The following is a 16882-nucleotide window of genomic DNA, read 5'->3' on the forward strand; positions in this document are numbered from 1 at the left end:
AGAGTAGAAACAATAAAAGCTCTGCTTTATTTGTGAGGCTCCTCTTTTGATACAATAATTCATTAACCATAAAACAAGACAGACATACGAACACAAGACATGACAGCTGCTATTTAAGGCATATATTTACAGTTTGCTGTAAATCTCTAGAGCTAACAAGGACCATGCTCTCTGTACATCAAATTATTAAAATTGTTTACACACAGGCAGACACTAAGAACATGCTTAAAAGAAGTTAATATTCAGCTGCAAAACAAGTTTTTCAATAAAATTACCATTTGTCTGGTTTGAGACAAAAAGGGACACATGATTACTTCCACTTTGATAGTAAGTAATGTATGTTAGGCAAATTGTTGAGCTACAGACAATATTTCACTCCGAATAGTGTTCACACAGTTAACATCACTTGTCTCCTGTACAGACTTCCCTCACAGTGCAGTGTTTGTCAGCTGCTGGATGAATGATCATCCCCATAACGGTTTGAGTATTGTATTACAGACATTTAAATGGACCAATTTCATGTCTGTCTTGTCCGTGTTTCCTCAGAAAATAATAGATTGACCAGAGCAAACAAAGCTTTTCAGCTCCAAGAGTGATCAGGTTTGATCATCAACAGCCCAAAAAGCGTTCACGTAAGCTGTGTTTACCTGACTCATTTGTTTCTTTCTTTAAAAAAAACTTTCTTTTTTTTGTCTAGTTCTTGTACTGTTCTGATTGTTGAGCAGCCTGTTTGGGTATATTTTATAAAAATATTCTAGGAATACCTTAAAAAATATCTTGTAAATGCTGTAATGTTAAAAATTTCACATGCTATGAACTGAGGAGGTACATGATCCTGGAGGGAAAAAGCTTTGTTTGCTCAAATACATTTGTTGATTCTCTGAGACATGAAATGTTTGAAAAAGAAAATTAGACACTGTTTAGTGCACAATAAGATATTTTCATAGCTTCATTTTAATATTAGATTTACATTTACTTTTACATTTTGGACAAATCCACACTCTATAATTGATCAAAATTCAGGATAAAATTCACCAATGTCAGGCTCACTTTGTTTTTGCGATGAAGAGGAGTTCAGATAACATACAACGCATCTCTGTGTGGAATGATTTAAGAATGAAAATGACCCAAATATGTTTGTTTTTTTTGACAGACCAACAAATAAATCAGCTTTGTATATTCACCTCTAATGGCAGCATGATAAGAACATCACTGCATACTCATTTATAAGCCATGGATGGACACAGAAACATACAAATATCAGAGGATACTTTTTCAAACTGAGATAAAAAAAAAACATAAAGAAGTTCTCCCGCTTTCGCAAAAATATTAAACATGGTTAAACCTTCAGCTGTGCATTCATATCACAAATAGAGTCTACAACTGCAGTGAGTCACCCGAGTCTCACTGGATGAGCCAGAGTACCTGCAGTTCCTTGTAGGTCCCAGATTTTGTCATGCTCAAGCATATGTGGCACTCATTCGTTTCATAAATTTATATAATAGTCACAAAGATAGGCCAACCTGTATGTGAATACACAAATCAATCACAAAAATGTACAGCTCAGACCTGCACATGTACATCACCCTCTGGTGGTGATTACCTTGAACCAGAAAAAAAGAAAACCATATTAAAAAAAACAACAACACAATAACATGAGATATTACAGTTTTCTGATACTTTCTCGTAATATGAACAGGAAGCTGAGGTTTTACAATAGGTTATTTAGATTATGATGTTCTGAGGGAGACTGTATGATGGTGTTTAAAATCACTGAAGTGATGATGATGAAAACCACTGATGAGGACAATGTGTAGCACTAACTGCTGGCCTTTTCTTTCTGTTCTCACTATATTCTTAAAATCCGACTTGCTCCTGTATTATTATTATTTTTTTCATTTTTATCTTGCACATTGATTGTTAGAAACCGGAAAAGTACACAAAAACAAATCTCTGAAAAGAGTTTTATTTCCACATTCTTCAGCACTGAGAAGAAATGGCAGCTGATGAGAAATCAGATCGTCATGGAAATCAGCAAAATCACCTGACATTTTAATGACAAACACACTAATCTTTACTCATAATTAATAATGTATGCTACACAACATACTAGACATGATTCACACCTTTTGAGTCACATTGATTCTGGCTTTTTCACTGCTGAACAGCTTTTTAAGATGATGTCTTAAAATTCAGATTAATTCAGTTATTACAACTTAAAGGTCCCATATTGTATAAATTCAGATTTCATTTCATTTCATTTTCAAGCGTAAAGCAGGTCTAGGTGCTGTATGAACACAGGGAAAGAGATATACACTCTGCCCACAAAGAAACGCACACAGCCCGTATTCAGCAACTGTGCTGTCTGTAAATTTGTGATGTCACAACCTTATGCTTTTGACATTCGTCTGCCCTCAGTATGGTTCACCAATATGCACAAAAACACCACGCGGTCATTGCGCCGAGGAGTCAGCAAGCAACAAGACCGAAGAAATCCTGTGGTTGGCCTGGGTGTCTGTCACTCAGAAAAGAGTCAACCAATCAGATGAGAGGGTCATTGATATCAATACATCTTAAAGACTCAGTCACAAAAGAGCCTGTCAGCTCCAGAGAGAAACTTGAGGGTGAGATGTTTTTTGCTATATAAAATAAATTCTTATTAATATTAACCCTACAAATAAACAAAAAAAAGTTGAAAATATGGGACCTTTAAAGGAAAAGTTTCAGATTTGAGGAAATATGCCTTTTTGCCTTCATCTCAAAAGTAAGATTAGTAGATTGATATCACACTCATGATTTATCAGACTGTTAGCTTAGTTTAGTGTGAAGACTGGATACAGAAGCGAGTCCTTTTGTTCCCAAATGTAGTAAAATCTGCCTACCAACACCTCTGAGGCTCACCAATTCTGATTTAATTAACAGTTAATACAAAAAACCCAAAATTCGAAAACTGTTTTACGGGGGTTATTGCTTTATTTACTGACTGCAACTGCAACTGGATTTGTTTCACTGAATCATCCGAGGTGGTTTGTGCCATGTACAAAATATATATTTGCATTAGCTACTAATCAAGTGTAAAGACTGCACACAGGTAGGCAGTGGCGCTAACACCGCCAGAGTGGGTACTGGGACAAATCCAATGTGCTTATTAGTAAGTTTTAGAGGTAGGCAGATTTTGTTATCATTTGGAAAAAGCGAGACTGGCTTCTTCGAGCTGCTATGCCAAGCTAGGCTGAACAGCTGCTCGCTTCTATTTAGTGTACAAACGAGAGAGCGGTATTGATCTTCTCATCTAACTCTCGGCAAATACAAATAAACCCAAAAACTTTTCTTTAAACAGACATCATCTTAAATACAGTACGGTGTAAAACAATCAGGAGTTAGCACATTTTCAAATCAGAACACAATCTCAAGTATGAAATACAACTTGAAGCGTGAAACCACTTTGACAAAAGCTCCTCTCAACTTCAGTCTTTAAACCTTCAACAGGCGCTGATTCTTGTAACAACAAGCTGTCCCTATAAACAGCAGTGAAAATGTTTCTCCAGCTTGACTATGAAAGGCACAGTGAGAAATTTATTTAAACAGACAAGATACGAGCTCACCTTTTGCACAGTAAACACAGAGCAAGCCCTTTTGTTAAACAACCCCCTTCAATAAATTCAGTTTGGAGAAGTTAATGACAGAAGTTATCTCAACTTGTGGCTACTTGCCCTGCAGATAACACTGTCAAAACTATTCAAACCCCTAAGCAGCTCTTAAAAACCTCATTGACACCTGTGTGAATCACACCTTGAGCATAAACACTAAAGGTTATGAAAATTACCTGCTTGAGATAGCATCAACACCAAGTCACTCACAATGATTGATGAGGTGCGAGCTGGACTTCATTTGAACTCAAGTGCAATGAGATCACATTAGTGCTTTGAAGCTAAATGATTTGAAAAACAATTATTGAATGTATTTATTTTGATTATTAATCAGTGTAAACAAGAAGTAGGTGGTAATGATGGTGTATTGACTGGTTTAGGGGGTGCTGAGGTTACTGTATTAGAACAAAGATAGTTAACACATTTCAACATGGATTTTTTTTTTTTCTTTAAATGACCAGAAAACCACATGTAACAATATTCTGAGAAATTACATGAACCACTTGCTGATTCCGGTACGAACACGTCGCCACTGCTTTAGAAAATGTTATACAATAAAATGTATTTGCAATGGTCACCTACTGTATGGCACTGGTAATGCGAGTTAACTGACAATCAAGAAAACAGCCATTATTTGTGTTATTTTCAACTTTCATAGTTTATCTCTCTCCATGAAGGCTAAAAAGTAAACATCGTACCTGAAATAATAAGACTGCTGATTCACAGAAGAACAGGTGATTAAATGCATTAAGCCCACCATGGAATACTATTTAAATTTCACACTTCACATATTGGTCCAATTTAGATCGATCGACAAAATCAGAATTCACCTATTATTGCAAAAATGTAAACCTCCCTCCAATGTATCATGGCAATATCTTTCCAAATACAGTAAACAATGTCAGCTACAAGTTGGCCTTTTTGTAATAAGGAAAGGAAAAAAATACAAACTAGCAACTTTGATTCGGAGTTATTTCAAGCTTCTGTTGTGGAAACATTGATTAATAACTAAACAAATTCACATTATTGTTCCTATCAAATAATAAATCACTGAAGTGATTAGTCAATTAATTTGCTTAGACCATTTATATAAGAGATATTAAAGTGAATGTTTGGGGGTCTTAATTTGATGGTTCAAGAAAACAGGGTTCTGAAGAAATCACCTTAATAACTGGGATGTTTCTTTGACACAACATATTTTTTTCTCAATTATTGGCTTGATTATTTGACAGAGACTGCAAGAGTGATAGATAATGAAAATAATTATTGGTTTCTGTCTGACAAAACCATTGAATGAAAGCCTTTTTATCCCCGATCTAGAAATTAGTAATATATTTATATATATATGTGTGTGTTTTGATAACTGATAAATTTGTTGTAATTTTTTTTTAAAGCAAAAATCCCAAACATTTGCTAGAAACAGCTTCTCAAATGACAGGATTTACTGCTTTTCTTTGTTTGAACAGAGAAAATCATTGTACACTGACTATTTTTGGGCTTTCAAATGTCGTCTGTACAACAAACAGAGGAGAAAAAAAACTTGACATTTAAAGATGGTACAGTGGGATGTGGGAAACTGGGATAGTATTTTCCATTACTTTATCACATTTTAATGACTAAACATCAGAGAAGCCATAAAATGCCAATTATTATTTTTCAAAACAATAGATTATTTGGGACTCGGGTAGTGCTGAAACCAAATTCATTATAATAAAAAATATTGGATCTGCTTATCAGAAATTGATCATTTGTATTTAATCATCATATCCTCGTGATCAATGTTAAAAAAATTTTTTTAAAAAAAGGTCAACTTCAGCTAAATGCCACAATACATCATCGTTTGAAGGCCTACACGCGTGTAAACCCAGAACACCTGACCCTCCTCAATCAGCTGAAAATATCAACCTGATGTGAGCGCTTAACAAAAAGGTGACAGCTTTCGTGGGCCTGTGCTTCCATTACTATTCCTACCAGACAGTCAGAAAAAAAAAACTATCTCGATGAAATGAAGGTTCAGCCAAATGAAACATTCTCTGAAATGGAACGTGACATTTTCATCGCTCAGAAATAACCTCAGGAGAACAGAACAATGCTACTTCTATTAACAAATATGGTAAAAGATCTGACATCACATCATTTTTCATTTTGACAAGTACCTGTAGCTTACATGGGCTACTGTTAGTATGTACACGTAGCAGCATAAAACCACCCTAACAGTGATTATCAGACTACAAGATCATCATTCTTACATCTCCCTCCGAAATGGCTGTCAATGTGGATGAGGTGGAATGTGCAGTTTGTATTATTTTAGTTTGTATTATCCTCATAAAGATGGATTATTTTTTAAACTTTGTCCCCCGACTGTTATCATTTTATACCTTTCTGTCCTACAGTTTTCTAAAAATCCTAATGGCACGTTTGATTTTATTTATTATACAGTTTTCAATTAAATTTTGGCACTTAAAATATACATACAGTCTTTCTTTTTTTTCTTTTTTTTTTTTTAAATATAATTAAGCACAGTTATAACAGTAATACACCAGTGTCCAGTGATAATTTTGAGGTGAAACTTTGGTCTCCATATTACCAACTGGACTACAAAACGCTGGTCATCACATGGAAAACAAAATTAGTACAACTTTATTAAAAAAAAAAAAAAAAAAAGAACGAGTAAATAAATATGAAATAAATAAATAAATATCTGACTTAAGAAGATTGATAAATAGCCTCTCAAAAATCATCACGGCTTGACTTTACAACATACTTGATTACCCTTTAAACAGATCATTCATACCTGGTAACTGACAAATTATAGACTCAGCACGTTTTGTGTGAGGTTATAGCTTAATGCCACTATTTGAGGTTATCGATGTCTCCATCAAGAACATTTAAATAAACCCGATCTACACTGCTGACGAAGGATGTCCATTAAATATTTGGCCCCCTGTTTTAGGAAAAAGGACACAACCTGGAGCTCCAGCAGCGCAGGAGTAGTGGCAAAGAGCGTTTCAGTGGCCACGGGTCAAAAGTGCAACGTGACAAGCGTGAACCTCCTGCAGGTCTGGGATGATACCCAGGAGGTGTGATCGATGATGATATGCTACTTTTTCAACTGCTGCATGTTGGGAGTCAAAATCTCATTTGAATCCATGTGTGCTACTTTTACCGTCGTTCAGTTTAGTACAATTCTCCCAATATCACAATCTGCTTGGTTCATTTAATCCCATTTTTCAGCTCGGATTAGGACGAAATGATTTCTTAAATATGATAAAATACAATTCCATAGGATTGTGTGCAAAATGCTCTATAGGCATACAGTAACAAATAATGGTCTCTTTTACTAAGCCACAACATTAGACTTAAGTGCTTGTGATGAGGTATGAACATTGGCCAGCATCTGGGAGGAACCATTAACCTTCCTTTACGCCAACAACTTCTCTATGTCGTCTGAAATGAGGGTCAGATCTCTGACGCTCATAGTATTTAAGTAAAAAAAAAAAAAATTGCATGGATGTAAAGGAAGTTAATGATGGGAACAGTAACATTTGTGATTGTAGATGGTTTTGAGAATTAAAATTTGCGTATACAATATGGCCATGACTTCTTCCACTGAAAACAGAGCTGTCTGCTCTCTGTTTAGTCATAGCTCAGCGTAAAGTCACATATATACACACATATATATATATATATATATATATATATATATATATACATACATACATACATACATACATACATACATACATACATACACATATATATATGAGACCTTAGGCTTACATATAAATATCCATATATCCAGCAAACAGTATTTGCAGTAAAAACTGCAGATTTCTCAAGAGCGCTTCACACCAAAAATCTGATAAATAACACAGAATAAAATGGCAAATTCTCCTCAGAGATTTCTCATTTTCTTTCATATGCACAGATAGGTTTCAGTGAGTTTCTAATTAGGTACCTGTACTGTATTAGTCAGCCCGACAGTTGAATGGATGGATGACAGTGAAGGGTCCAGTGTGCTAAGATGAGGATAAGCCTTCATCTGTCTTCATCGTTCCTCTTCAGTTTGAACACCGTTTACAGAGGCAGGTCTGTGCTGTTGTGGCGAGTCTTTCTGGAAGTCCCATCATCCCTGGGCAGAGCTTTCTGCAGGTTGGACATGGCAGCAGTCTTCTTTATGTCAATGACTGCGTAGCATTCACTGCGCCGCGGTGCCTGCGGACCACATTTTTTGGGTGGTGGGCGCTGGTGCTGTGGCTGGGTCTGGGCACCCCCACTGCTGAGGGCTTGGCAGGGAGGTTCTCCCTCCAGGTCCACCTGGATGTAATTCAGCTGCCGCGATGGAGGCATATGGCTGTGCTCACAGCCTCCAACCCCTGACCTCGATCGTCTGCGGAAATCAAAGCTAAATATTCCCCCCCCTCTGTCAGGCTGACACGGCTGTGGATGCGGCGGGCAGGCGTGTCGAAGCCGCGGAGGCTGGACCTGCTCTGTGTTGACATAGTTCTGCAGGGCATCTCTGTGGATGCCCCTGCTGTCCTGGTGGTACCCATTGGGTGTCCCAGGGCCTTCTGAGAACTCATATTCATCGAAGTCTTCCTCTTCTTCTTCATATTCCTCTTCATCCTGATCATCATCTTCCTCTTCCTGCTCATCATCCCGCTGCAGAGCTCTGTACTCCCACACCGGGGGCAGAGAGGGCAGGTTCTCGTAGTTAAGCAGAGCTGTCCGACGATGACCTCCACCCATGCCCCTCTCACAGCCGTAGCCCTGCGGGGGTAGGGATGACGGGCCGTGGGCATGCAGGAGGGAGTGGGAGTGGCTGTCCCCAGTGCTGCTGCTGCTACTCGAACCCACAGACTGCGACACACTGCTGGGACTCAGACGCTGCTTCCGGCTGATCCGCAGGCCGTTGATGTTCTCGTAGGTGAGCTCGCCACTCTGGCAGCCGTCTGGGTGCTCGTGCCGATGCGCGTGGTGATGGAAATGGTGATAGGAGTGAGGGTTGCACAGGTGCATAGAGGGCTCATCTCCTTCCGTCTCCGAGCCTGCTGCACCCTCTACTGGCTGAAGGTTGTGAGGGTTGTGCCCATGCCGCTCTCTCTCTCTCTCCAGCAGATGGCGTTGTGCTGGAGTGGGGCCAAGCATGAATTTGACCTCCTGTGAGGACGGCTGCAAGAACACCTGAGGATCTTTATGTTCCTCGAGGGGACAGCACCGCATGTTGGACTGTGGATTTCCTTGGCCCCCGCCAGGCATGGCTCCCCTTGCTGTTTCAGGGAAAGTGCTGGGCCGTACTTCAGGTAGAGCGTGCACACAGTGACGCATAGAGAGATCCCCCTCCATACTTACAGTATTCACATAGGTGTGGGTCTGTTAGAGGAAAACAGAAACAAGTTCAAACTGTGACTTGGCACAGATAAGGTGAACTCTAAACTGCATGGATAGGTCTTACCTGGTCTTCCAAACCCATGAGGCTATGCCCATGTTCATCAACAAGAGAGGGTTGGGAGGAATCACCTCTGATTGGATAACCAGGGTACCCATTGGGGAAAGCCTGGACAGGAAATGCTGGAGCTGCAAACATTTATAATGATGAAAGTAAAGACATAGGCAAAGAGATAAGATAATAGATAAGATAAGATAATTCTCCCCAATGGGTCTTAAATCATTTCAACTAAATTATAATGTCACACTATATGACAAAATTCAGTTATTTTTCCTGTCACTACAGTGGAATACCATGTGTACAGAAAAACTTGGCGCAATTTTAGGTTCCCATTTTCTGTATTTTAATGAGCAAATGCAGCAATTACAGCCACAAGGATATGAAACCAAATAAAAAAAATTAAAAAAAAAATGTATCCACACCAAAGCAACCCTTCTAAGACCAGGAGCAGTCCTGTCTGCAACCACTACCATCAACCAAGGCAACAAAATAATGCAGAATTACAGTAGGAGGAAATCCTGCCTGCCAGCGTGGACACTGTTGCCATGTCAAACACTTGACTTTCTAGCCACAGACAGTCAAATCTATTTTCAGAAGCATTTTGTTTGAAATGTATAAAAAAAGGTTTACCCAGACGATATGTGGGTGTATTATGAAGGTGAAATGATGCAACTTTAATTACAAGGTCCTCCCTTTCTCTGACAAAATCGCTACATGGAAACAACGTTTTTCTGACTGCTCTATGTTTTAAAGTGCTGAATGAGAAAAGATGTCACTGCAATAGTGAATGTCTCTTCTTTGATTAAACCTGCAGTAAGGAGTTTTTTTTTTACCACTTGAGGGCAGTGGAAACTGTCAAGTTGATATGGTTAGCTTGTTAAGCAAACAGTTTCTTATTTGCAGCACTCCAGCAGTTGCAGAGTAACATCATTGTTTATTCGGAGTCATGCATCTGGCCACCTGATGAATACATGTCCGACAGGTGCTCTATTCATCTCTGTTTTGGTCTCCCCACACCCCTGAAGAACCCTTTTTTTGCAGTCAGCCGTAATAAGACAACCATCGGGAAAACAATAATAATCGAACAATTAAAACAGCACACCGAGTCATTCAAGTTATTTAAAGGACTAAAGGTAGCTGGGACAAATGAGACTAGTTGCCCTGCATGTTGTCACTTTGTACCTGTGGTCAAACAGAAGCAACTTAAGCTAAACCAGACGCTGAATTAAAAAAAAAACCATTAAAAACAAATATAGGCTCTGACGATGTGTCAGATTTTAATACATTTAAACTAGGATTCATTTATACATGAGTACTATGTCTAAAAGACTGTCCCAAGTAATTTCTCAGTGTTATCATTGTCTCACAGTCCAGTCATGAACTTGTTGACCAACCTTCACTGGCTATCTGAAGTGGATGTCTTCAGGCTGACGTGCTAACTCTAAAGCTCCACCAGGTTTTACTTAAATACCTTTATATCGCTGACTCACTCTGACCTGTGTCTATTAATAACTTACAAAATTCAGCCAAATTATTGCTGTATTGCTGCATACAAGTTTGACAATTAAACTCAAATCAAGTGTTTAATTGCGCAGACTCCTTTACTTTGTGTGTGTGTGTGTGTGTGTGTGTGTGTGTGTGTGTGTGTGTGTGTGTGTGTGTGTGTGTGTGTGTGTGTGTGTGTGTGTGTGTGAGACTCACTGTTGGGAGTCTGTGGTGTGCGAGACATTTCCATCTCTGGTGTGTGGCCACTGCGACTCATCATCATCGACTCCTCCACTACGTTGATGCTGTTACATTGCATCAGCTCCTGGAGCAGATTGAAGATTTCCTCCGCCCGGGAACATTTGAATGCAAAGATTCCTAAAGAAATGAGCAAAATGACTACGTTGTCAGGGTGCAATCAACAACCAATAACGCAATGAAAATATCAAGTTAAAAAAAAAACACAAAAAAAACACAGCTCATGAAAGGATAGATGGTTACATATGATTTGTAAATGCTGATAACTCATTACATTAATTAATTGTCAATTAAATGTAACTTTTAGTACTGAGTTTTCCATTTATATTTCACCAATTCTTTTTAAAAGGAACTGTTCTGTCTGGCTATTTTCTATTTTACATCTTTTGTTGCTTAAGTACATCCATTAAAACAAGTAAACCAGCAAATGTGTAACACAGTTATGACTAATATTTAAGCCAAGACCAGACTTCATGATAACATTTTCTTGGATGATTACAGCATCCAATTACAGTCACAGAGCCATAAATTCTTGCCTCAACTTGGCAAGATGCGTAACAGGTGACACCAGTCATAGCTCTTACACCATGTGATGCGTACACTGACTTTTATACACCTGACCATTACTTCGGCCTTCTGAATCTGTCAATCTCTTCGTTTACACCCACTTAGCGCTCTGATTGGTCACCTGCAAAAAAACCTAATCATCATCATAGAAAATGTTGCCCACCCTGTCCAGTCTGACAGCGGCGGCCACTCTCAAAAGAAAACAGATTGGAGTCGTAGCCGTAGCGACGCAGGCAGAGATACGGCCACCGGATGGCGTCTCTCTTCCGTGTGTGAAGAATGAGCTCGGTCTGGGTGAGCTCCATGATCCCAGAGCCCAGCTCGTTGCCCTCATCGTCCACATTGGTGACCTAGTACAGGGAGAAACAACCCGGCATAAAGAGAGGAGGGTGTGAGTGCAGAGAACTGAAATACACTGAAAAATACATCAGTTCATTACAGCTGAATTGCACAGAAAAACAAACAGTATTAACGATGTTGTGTAAGTGATTACAAGCACAGAAATACAAGACGGAACTGAAGACATGTTGTATTTGAAATTATTTGGGGATGACTGACCTTAAATTTGGTGAGATGGTTGTCTCGGATGGGGTCTCTGTACAGACAGCTCCAACAGCTCCCCATAGCTTCAGCAGGCCAGCTGAAACCTGACATGGAGGATGCCAACACCGTCACCTACAGCTCTTACCAATGTCATTAACTTAAAGCAATATATGCAACACAGACAAAATAAGACTGAAAGTGTGTACTTCACACTCAAACTTCTTACTCAGTCCAGGCCATCAGTGTAAAGGGATATACGTCTCAATCCCAGGATCTTCTACTGGGCATCGGCATCACAAGCCAGGTAGTTTTAAGGACTGACATCTTCAAGAGAAGATTAAGGCTCTCCCCCCTGAAACCACGAGAGACATTCAGGGTTAGGCAGAGGACGTGTTTCATTCCACAAACCTCGCATGCAACCAGGAGTCAAAGTCATTTTAGCAACAACAACAAAAAAGCATGCATCCTGAACAAAGGATGTAAGAATCTGAACCTGTTGCATATCATTCTTCCTCTTCCTCTTCCACTTATTTCCTGTCATCTCTCTACTAAACACAGAGAAGATAAATGTAAAACATCAAAAAACATTTACACATTTAAAACAAAAAATAAATAAAGTTTAACTTTACAGCCAATGCTTATCATCATCATCAAAAAACTAAGGAACCGCTCCTTAGGTTTTTTTGTTCTTATCAAAACTGTGCAACTATAAATATGACGATTTTTTTTTTTTTTAAAGTTTGTAATTAAGCTGTAGATTATTTGAACAGAAGAGTAAATATCATAAATAGCAGATTAAGACTGTGAGATGTAGTCAAAAGTAGTAATGCAACGATCCAATACACCACATCAGTAGCAGGGTCGGTACAGACTTTACAGCCATGACATTTATTCTAACGATCCAGGCTCTTTGTGAAATTTATTTGGGATTTTATTTATTAGTGTTATTTTAGCATAGTGGGAGTCAGTGTTTAGTATAACAACAAACCTTACAATACCTATAAAAAAATGAACTTAATTGGCAACCAGATTTAGAATTTAGGAAATAAAAGAGTGCCAGCATTGCATCAGTACTCCGTATCAAATACACTTAAAGAGGAGGTTGAGGGAAGATTGATTAGAGCACCCCTACAATGGATACAAACTTTGAAAAGCTAGTGAGTGGACCTATGAGTGCCGTATCTTCTATTTTCAGTTAGGTTAACACAGACAAAACCCAATACAACAAAAATATTGTAAGAGCATAATAGTAATCAAACTAGTGCAGTGACTTCCAAGTAAGGTTACTGATGGAAATTACAACCGTGAATAAAAAGTCAAAACATTCCAGCTGTGCCTCTTCAGACCAGAAGTGAAAACCACGCTGGATTATGTTATTAAAACAGACAAAACAATCTTACAAATCTGCGAGGAAATGCTGCACTGAGGAGAACAACACTATCTCCTGGTTTCTCGTGATCACCCTGTGATTTCTGCTCAGTTTCTGCTCGTCACACAGCCTACAAGCAGATTTCCCCCGTCAACACCGACGCATTGTGTGCGCTCTAACCTGGGCCTCCACATCTGACTGGAGACACCGGGCTGGACTCGTCCGCCACACCAAGCCACAGTTACCTTCAAATCAATGCGAACGGGATAAAGAGCTAAGCTACGGTACACGCTTTATCAAACTGACTCGACTTGGGCTTCCCCCTCCCTCTGAGCTATTCACATCTGAAAAATCACAGCCTTTTGCTCAATTAGCCAAGCCGACGCAAGAGCCCCTGAAACAAGCCGACAGCGAGGCTCCGTCTGCCCCCGTCAATGTGCACAGATCTGAGCCACAGCACATGCAAACCACGAAACCAGCCCACTGACACCAAACGCACAACGACACGGTTCAATGACCGTCTGTTCTTGTCGTACAATAGCGTGAGCACATAGCAGTCAACGGATAAGTGGAGGACGACAGCGATGGTTTGCTACTCACATGTCTGGCACGGAATTTATATATATATTTATTTATATATTATATATATATATATATATATATATATATATATATATATATATATATATATATATATATATATATATATAAATATATAAATATATAAATATATATATATATATATTAGCCCTAACGCGAAATGAGCATTGAGACTGCGGTTAGTTATCGGCGGCTGCTGCTGCTGCTGCTGCTGGAAACGGAATGTGGCACTTGCACGGCAGAGACGCGGATAAAAGATGCAGTGAAAAATGTTGTTATTTTTTTTTTTTTTTTTTTTTTTTTTTTTTTCTTCCTCCTATTACGCCCCCCTACTGCAGCACGGGCCTCTGCCTGTATGACATTTCCCAAGCAGCTGGGGTGAGAGTTCACAGCCAGACAACGAGGCTGAGAGGAGCGACAAGAAGGTAAGAAACGCTGGAGGACCACAGAGGGAAGGTGTGTCTTGCCTGGCAGACGGAGAGGAGGGGCAAAAAAACAACAAAAAAAAAAACATCTTTGAACTCTGGGGGGGGGGGACCACCTTCACCCGGACATCATCAAAACCCCTTTAGTGTTAGGTGAGTTCTTTTAATATTTGTAATGCTTTGCTTCCCTGTTTGTTGTGTGTGGAGTTTTTAAACTGATAAACTATTTATTTACTTTTCCCATTAAGAACAGCCACTTAATAATGTTCATCAAAAACTTACAAAAGTTTTGGGTTTTTTTTGGGTTGCAAGTGTGAGAAATGTTCATTCAAAACCGCCTGTTAATGCCTCGCATTAAAAAGACACAAAAAATAATACAAGTCCATTTGATGAGCGAATGAGTGAAGCAGTTTGCAAACCTGTTGGAGGTGTCGAGCTCGCGCTCATCACAGCACTTTTCAGAATAGAAACGCTCCCTGACACCTGACAAACGAGGATGGTTTTCTGCTCATTGATATTATTCTGTGCGCTCATACATGGATGCGCCCGGTTTTTATGCACATGGGTTTTGAGACTAATCTAATACCAGTGTTGACATTGTTGTTTGGTACCTACGTGCACTTACATTATCATCCACACAACATTTGTATATACAGTATGAATATGCACCGAATTAGACTGATACATTCACCAAAGCTAATTGTACAATAGAGTACTTGATGTTGTTGGTGCTTTTTTTGTTGTTGTTTTAATTGTTTGGTTTGGTTTTGGATTCACAGACTTGTGAAGAGACTTGTGAAGAAAATCCTTCAAACTTCTGTCCACTTGATTTCAGATTGTATAACCAAATATCTGGAAACATTCAACTTTCTCATGAGACAACTTAAGTAATGTTGGCATTAAATCCTCCTCCTGATTTCGATGCGTGGGTATATTTCGTGAAAAGGATTGATCAAACTGGCACATCCCCGCCCCTTTTGGGGGGGAAAATAAGTGACACTCGACTCAGTTTTTAGTGTAAAACAGTTGGAAAAAAGTGGGAAAAAAAACAAAAACCAGGGTTAAATCAGTTTATAAATGAACGTTTATAAAGTTTGGAGAAAAGTCTCAACTTCCTCGAGTTTCACGTTGCCGCTAATTCGTTCAACATTTTAAAGCTGATGCTTCTATAATTATTGTGTGTGCAGTGCTTTTTGAGTCAGTGTGCATCATCATGCAGTTGTAGTAATGTGGTCTGTACGGAGCACCGGAGTGGCCATAGAGAGAAAAAAAACAACAAATGAATCGTGCGCATGAATTACAAAATCGAGGCCACGAGATAGCCTTTAGTGCGCACGGTTTAATTCATTGGTGCGCACGAGGTAGTAAATAGTGCACATGTTTTAACTCGTGTGCACAAGATAAGTTTATATTTACAGAGACAGCACAGCACAAGACTTTCTCCTCTCAGCCTGAAGTGCACTGCACCTGCCTTAAGTGTCGGTTGACCAACTTTAATGTCGATAGCATCCTCAAAGTTAGCATATTGCCAACAATATGATCCACAATAATCCTTTGCATCCCTTGTATCACAGCCAGGCTGACTAATCAATGACAGATATGGATATGATTGGTATAAAGCGGAAAAACAGGCGGGGGAGTGATGGAGGCAACGGCTTTGGGGGTAAAAAAAAACAAAAAAGCTGTTCCTCAGCCTGTTAGTCTGGGTTTGGATTGTCCTGAATCTTTTTCCTGATGGTAGGGGAACAAACAGAGAGTGACCCGGGTGTGTGATGTCTTTGCAGATGTTGCTGGCCTTCTTCTGGAGGTGGCCAGCATACACAGTGTCCAGGTCAGGGAGGGTAACTCCCACAATCCTCTCTGCTGTTCTAACCGCCCGGGCCGGTTCCCTCCTGTTCTCTGCTGGGCTTTCTTCACCAGGTGGGTTGCGTTCAGGGACCAAGTGAAGTCTTCAGTAACGTGGAGTCCCAGGAATTTGATGCTGTCCACCCTTTCCACTTCCTCCCCACTTAGGTAGATTGGACAGGGTGCAGTCTTCCTGGTTCTCCTGAAGTACACGATGACCCCTTTGATCTTGGTGGTGTTCAGGACCGGGTTGTTGTCCGAGCACCACTCGGCCAGATGTCGGACCTCCTGTCTGCAGTGCGTCACGTCGTCGTTGGAGGTGAGTCCCAAAACAGTGGTGTCGTCTGCAAACTTCACTACCGTGTTGGAGGAGTAGGTGGGGGGGGGGGGGGGGGGGGCAGTCCTGGGTGAAGAGGGTGAAGAGGGCCGGGCTGAGCGCACAGCCCTGCGGTGCACCTCTGTTCAGGATGGTGGTCGTCGATGTCCGGTTCTCCATCCTGACATTTTCATAATAATGAGAAAACACCCCGACGTCTATGTCAATAATATCAACGCCACGAGAAAACAGCTCATGCTGCGATGATAGCAATCCTTTAATAACTCAATGTATTTATCTTAGATATTAAACATGATGCCGTGTGGAGTTCTATTTAATGCAATGTGTGATAATGTTCACATTAAATCCAACCTG

At 39.8% G+C, this 16882-nt stretch overlaps 1 protein-coding gene across 2 annotated transcripts; it reads right to left on the reverse strand.

Moving 5' to 3' along the window:
- Nucleotides 1–936: 936 nt before the first annotated feature.
- frs3 (fibroblast growth factor receptor substrate 3) lies at nt 937–13922 on the reverse strand. 2 transcript variants are annotated; one of them, XM_069143895.1, is made up of 8 exons: nt 13502–13922; nt 12446–12500; nt 12179–12304; nt 11968–12056; nt 11573–11759; nt 10801–10962; nt 9106–9227; nt 937–9023 (listed from the first exon to the last, which is right to left on the reverse strand). In XM_069143895.1, exons 4-8 carry the CDS (start codon nt 12031–12033, stop codon nt 7728–7730), a joined length of 1833 nt encoding a protein of 610 aa, XP_068999996.1. In that variant the 5' UTR covers nt 12034–12056; nt 12179–12304; nt 12446–12500; nt 13502–13922; the 3' UTR covers nt 937–7727. The 2 variants fall into 2 exon arrangements, with proteins under 2 accessions (XP_068999996.1, XP_068999989.1); XM_069143888.1 differs by having other exon boundaries at nt 12446–13922.
- Nucleotides 13923–16882: the final 2960 nt, after the last annotated feature.

This window comes from Embiotoca jacksoni, unplaced genomic scaffold (assembly GCF_022577435.1).
Source record: "Embiotoca jacksoni isolate LCO1_2020_lvr unplaced genomic scaffold, fEmbJac1.0.p SCAF_1, whole genome shotgun sequence".
NCBI lineage: Eukaryota > Metazoa > Chordata > Actinopteri > Embiotocidae > Embiotoca > Embiotoca jacksoni.

What these genes read in the sequence shown, in the direction of transcription:
- frs3 (XM_069143895.1), bottom strand. Translation starts at nt 12,033, where the DNA reads ATGGGGAGCTGTTGGAGCTGTCTGTACAGAGACCCCATCCGAGACAAC. An exon ending in CCGCTGTCAGACTGGACAGG is followed by an intron (nt 10,963 to 11,572) that starts GTGGGCAACATT and finishes TCATTTCTTTAG; the next exon opens with GAATCTTTGCATTCAAATGT. An exon ending in TCATGGGTTTGGAAGACCAG is followed by an intron (nt 9,024 to 9,105) that starts GTAAGACCTATC and finishes TTCCTCTAACAG; the next exon opens with ACCCACACCTATGTGAATAC.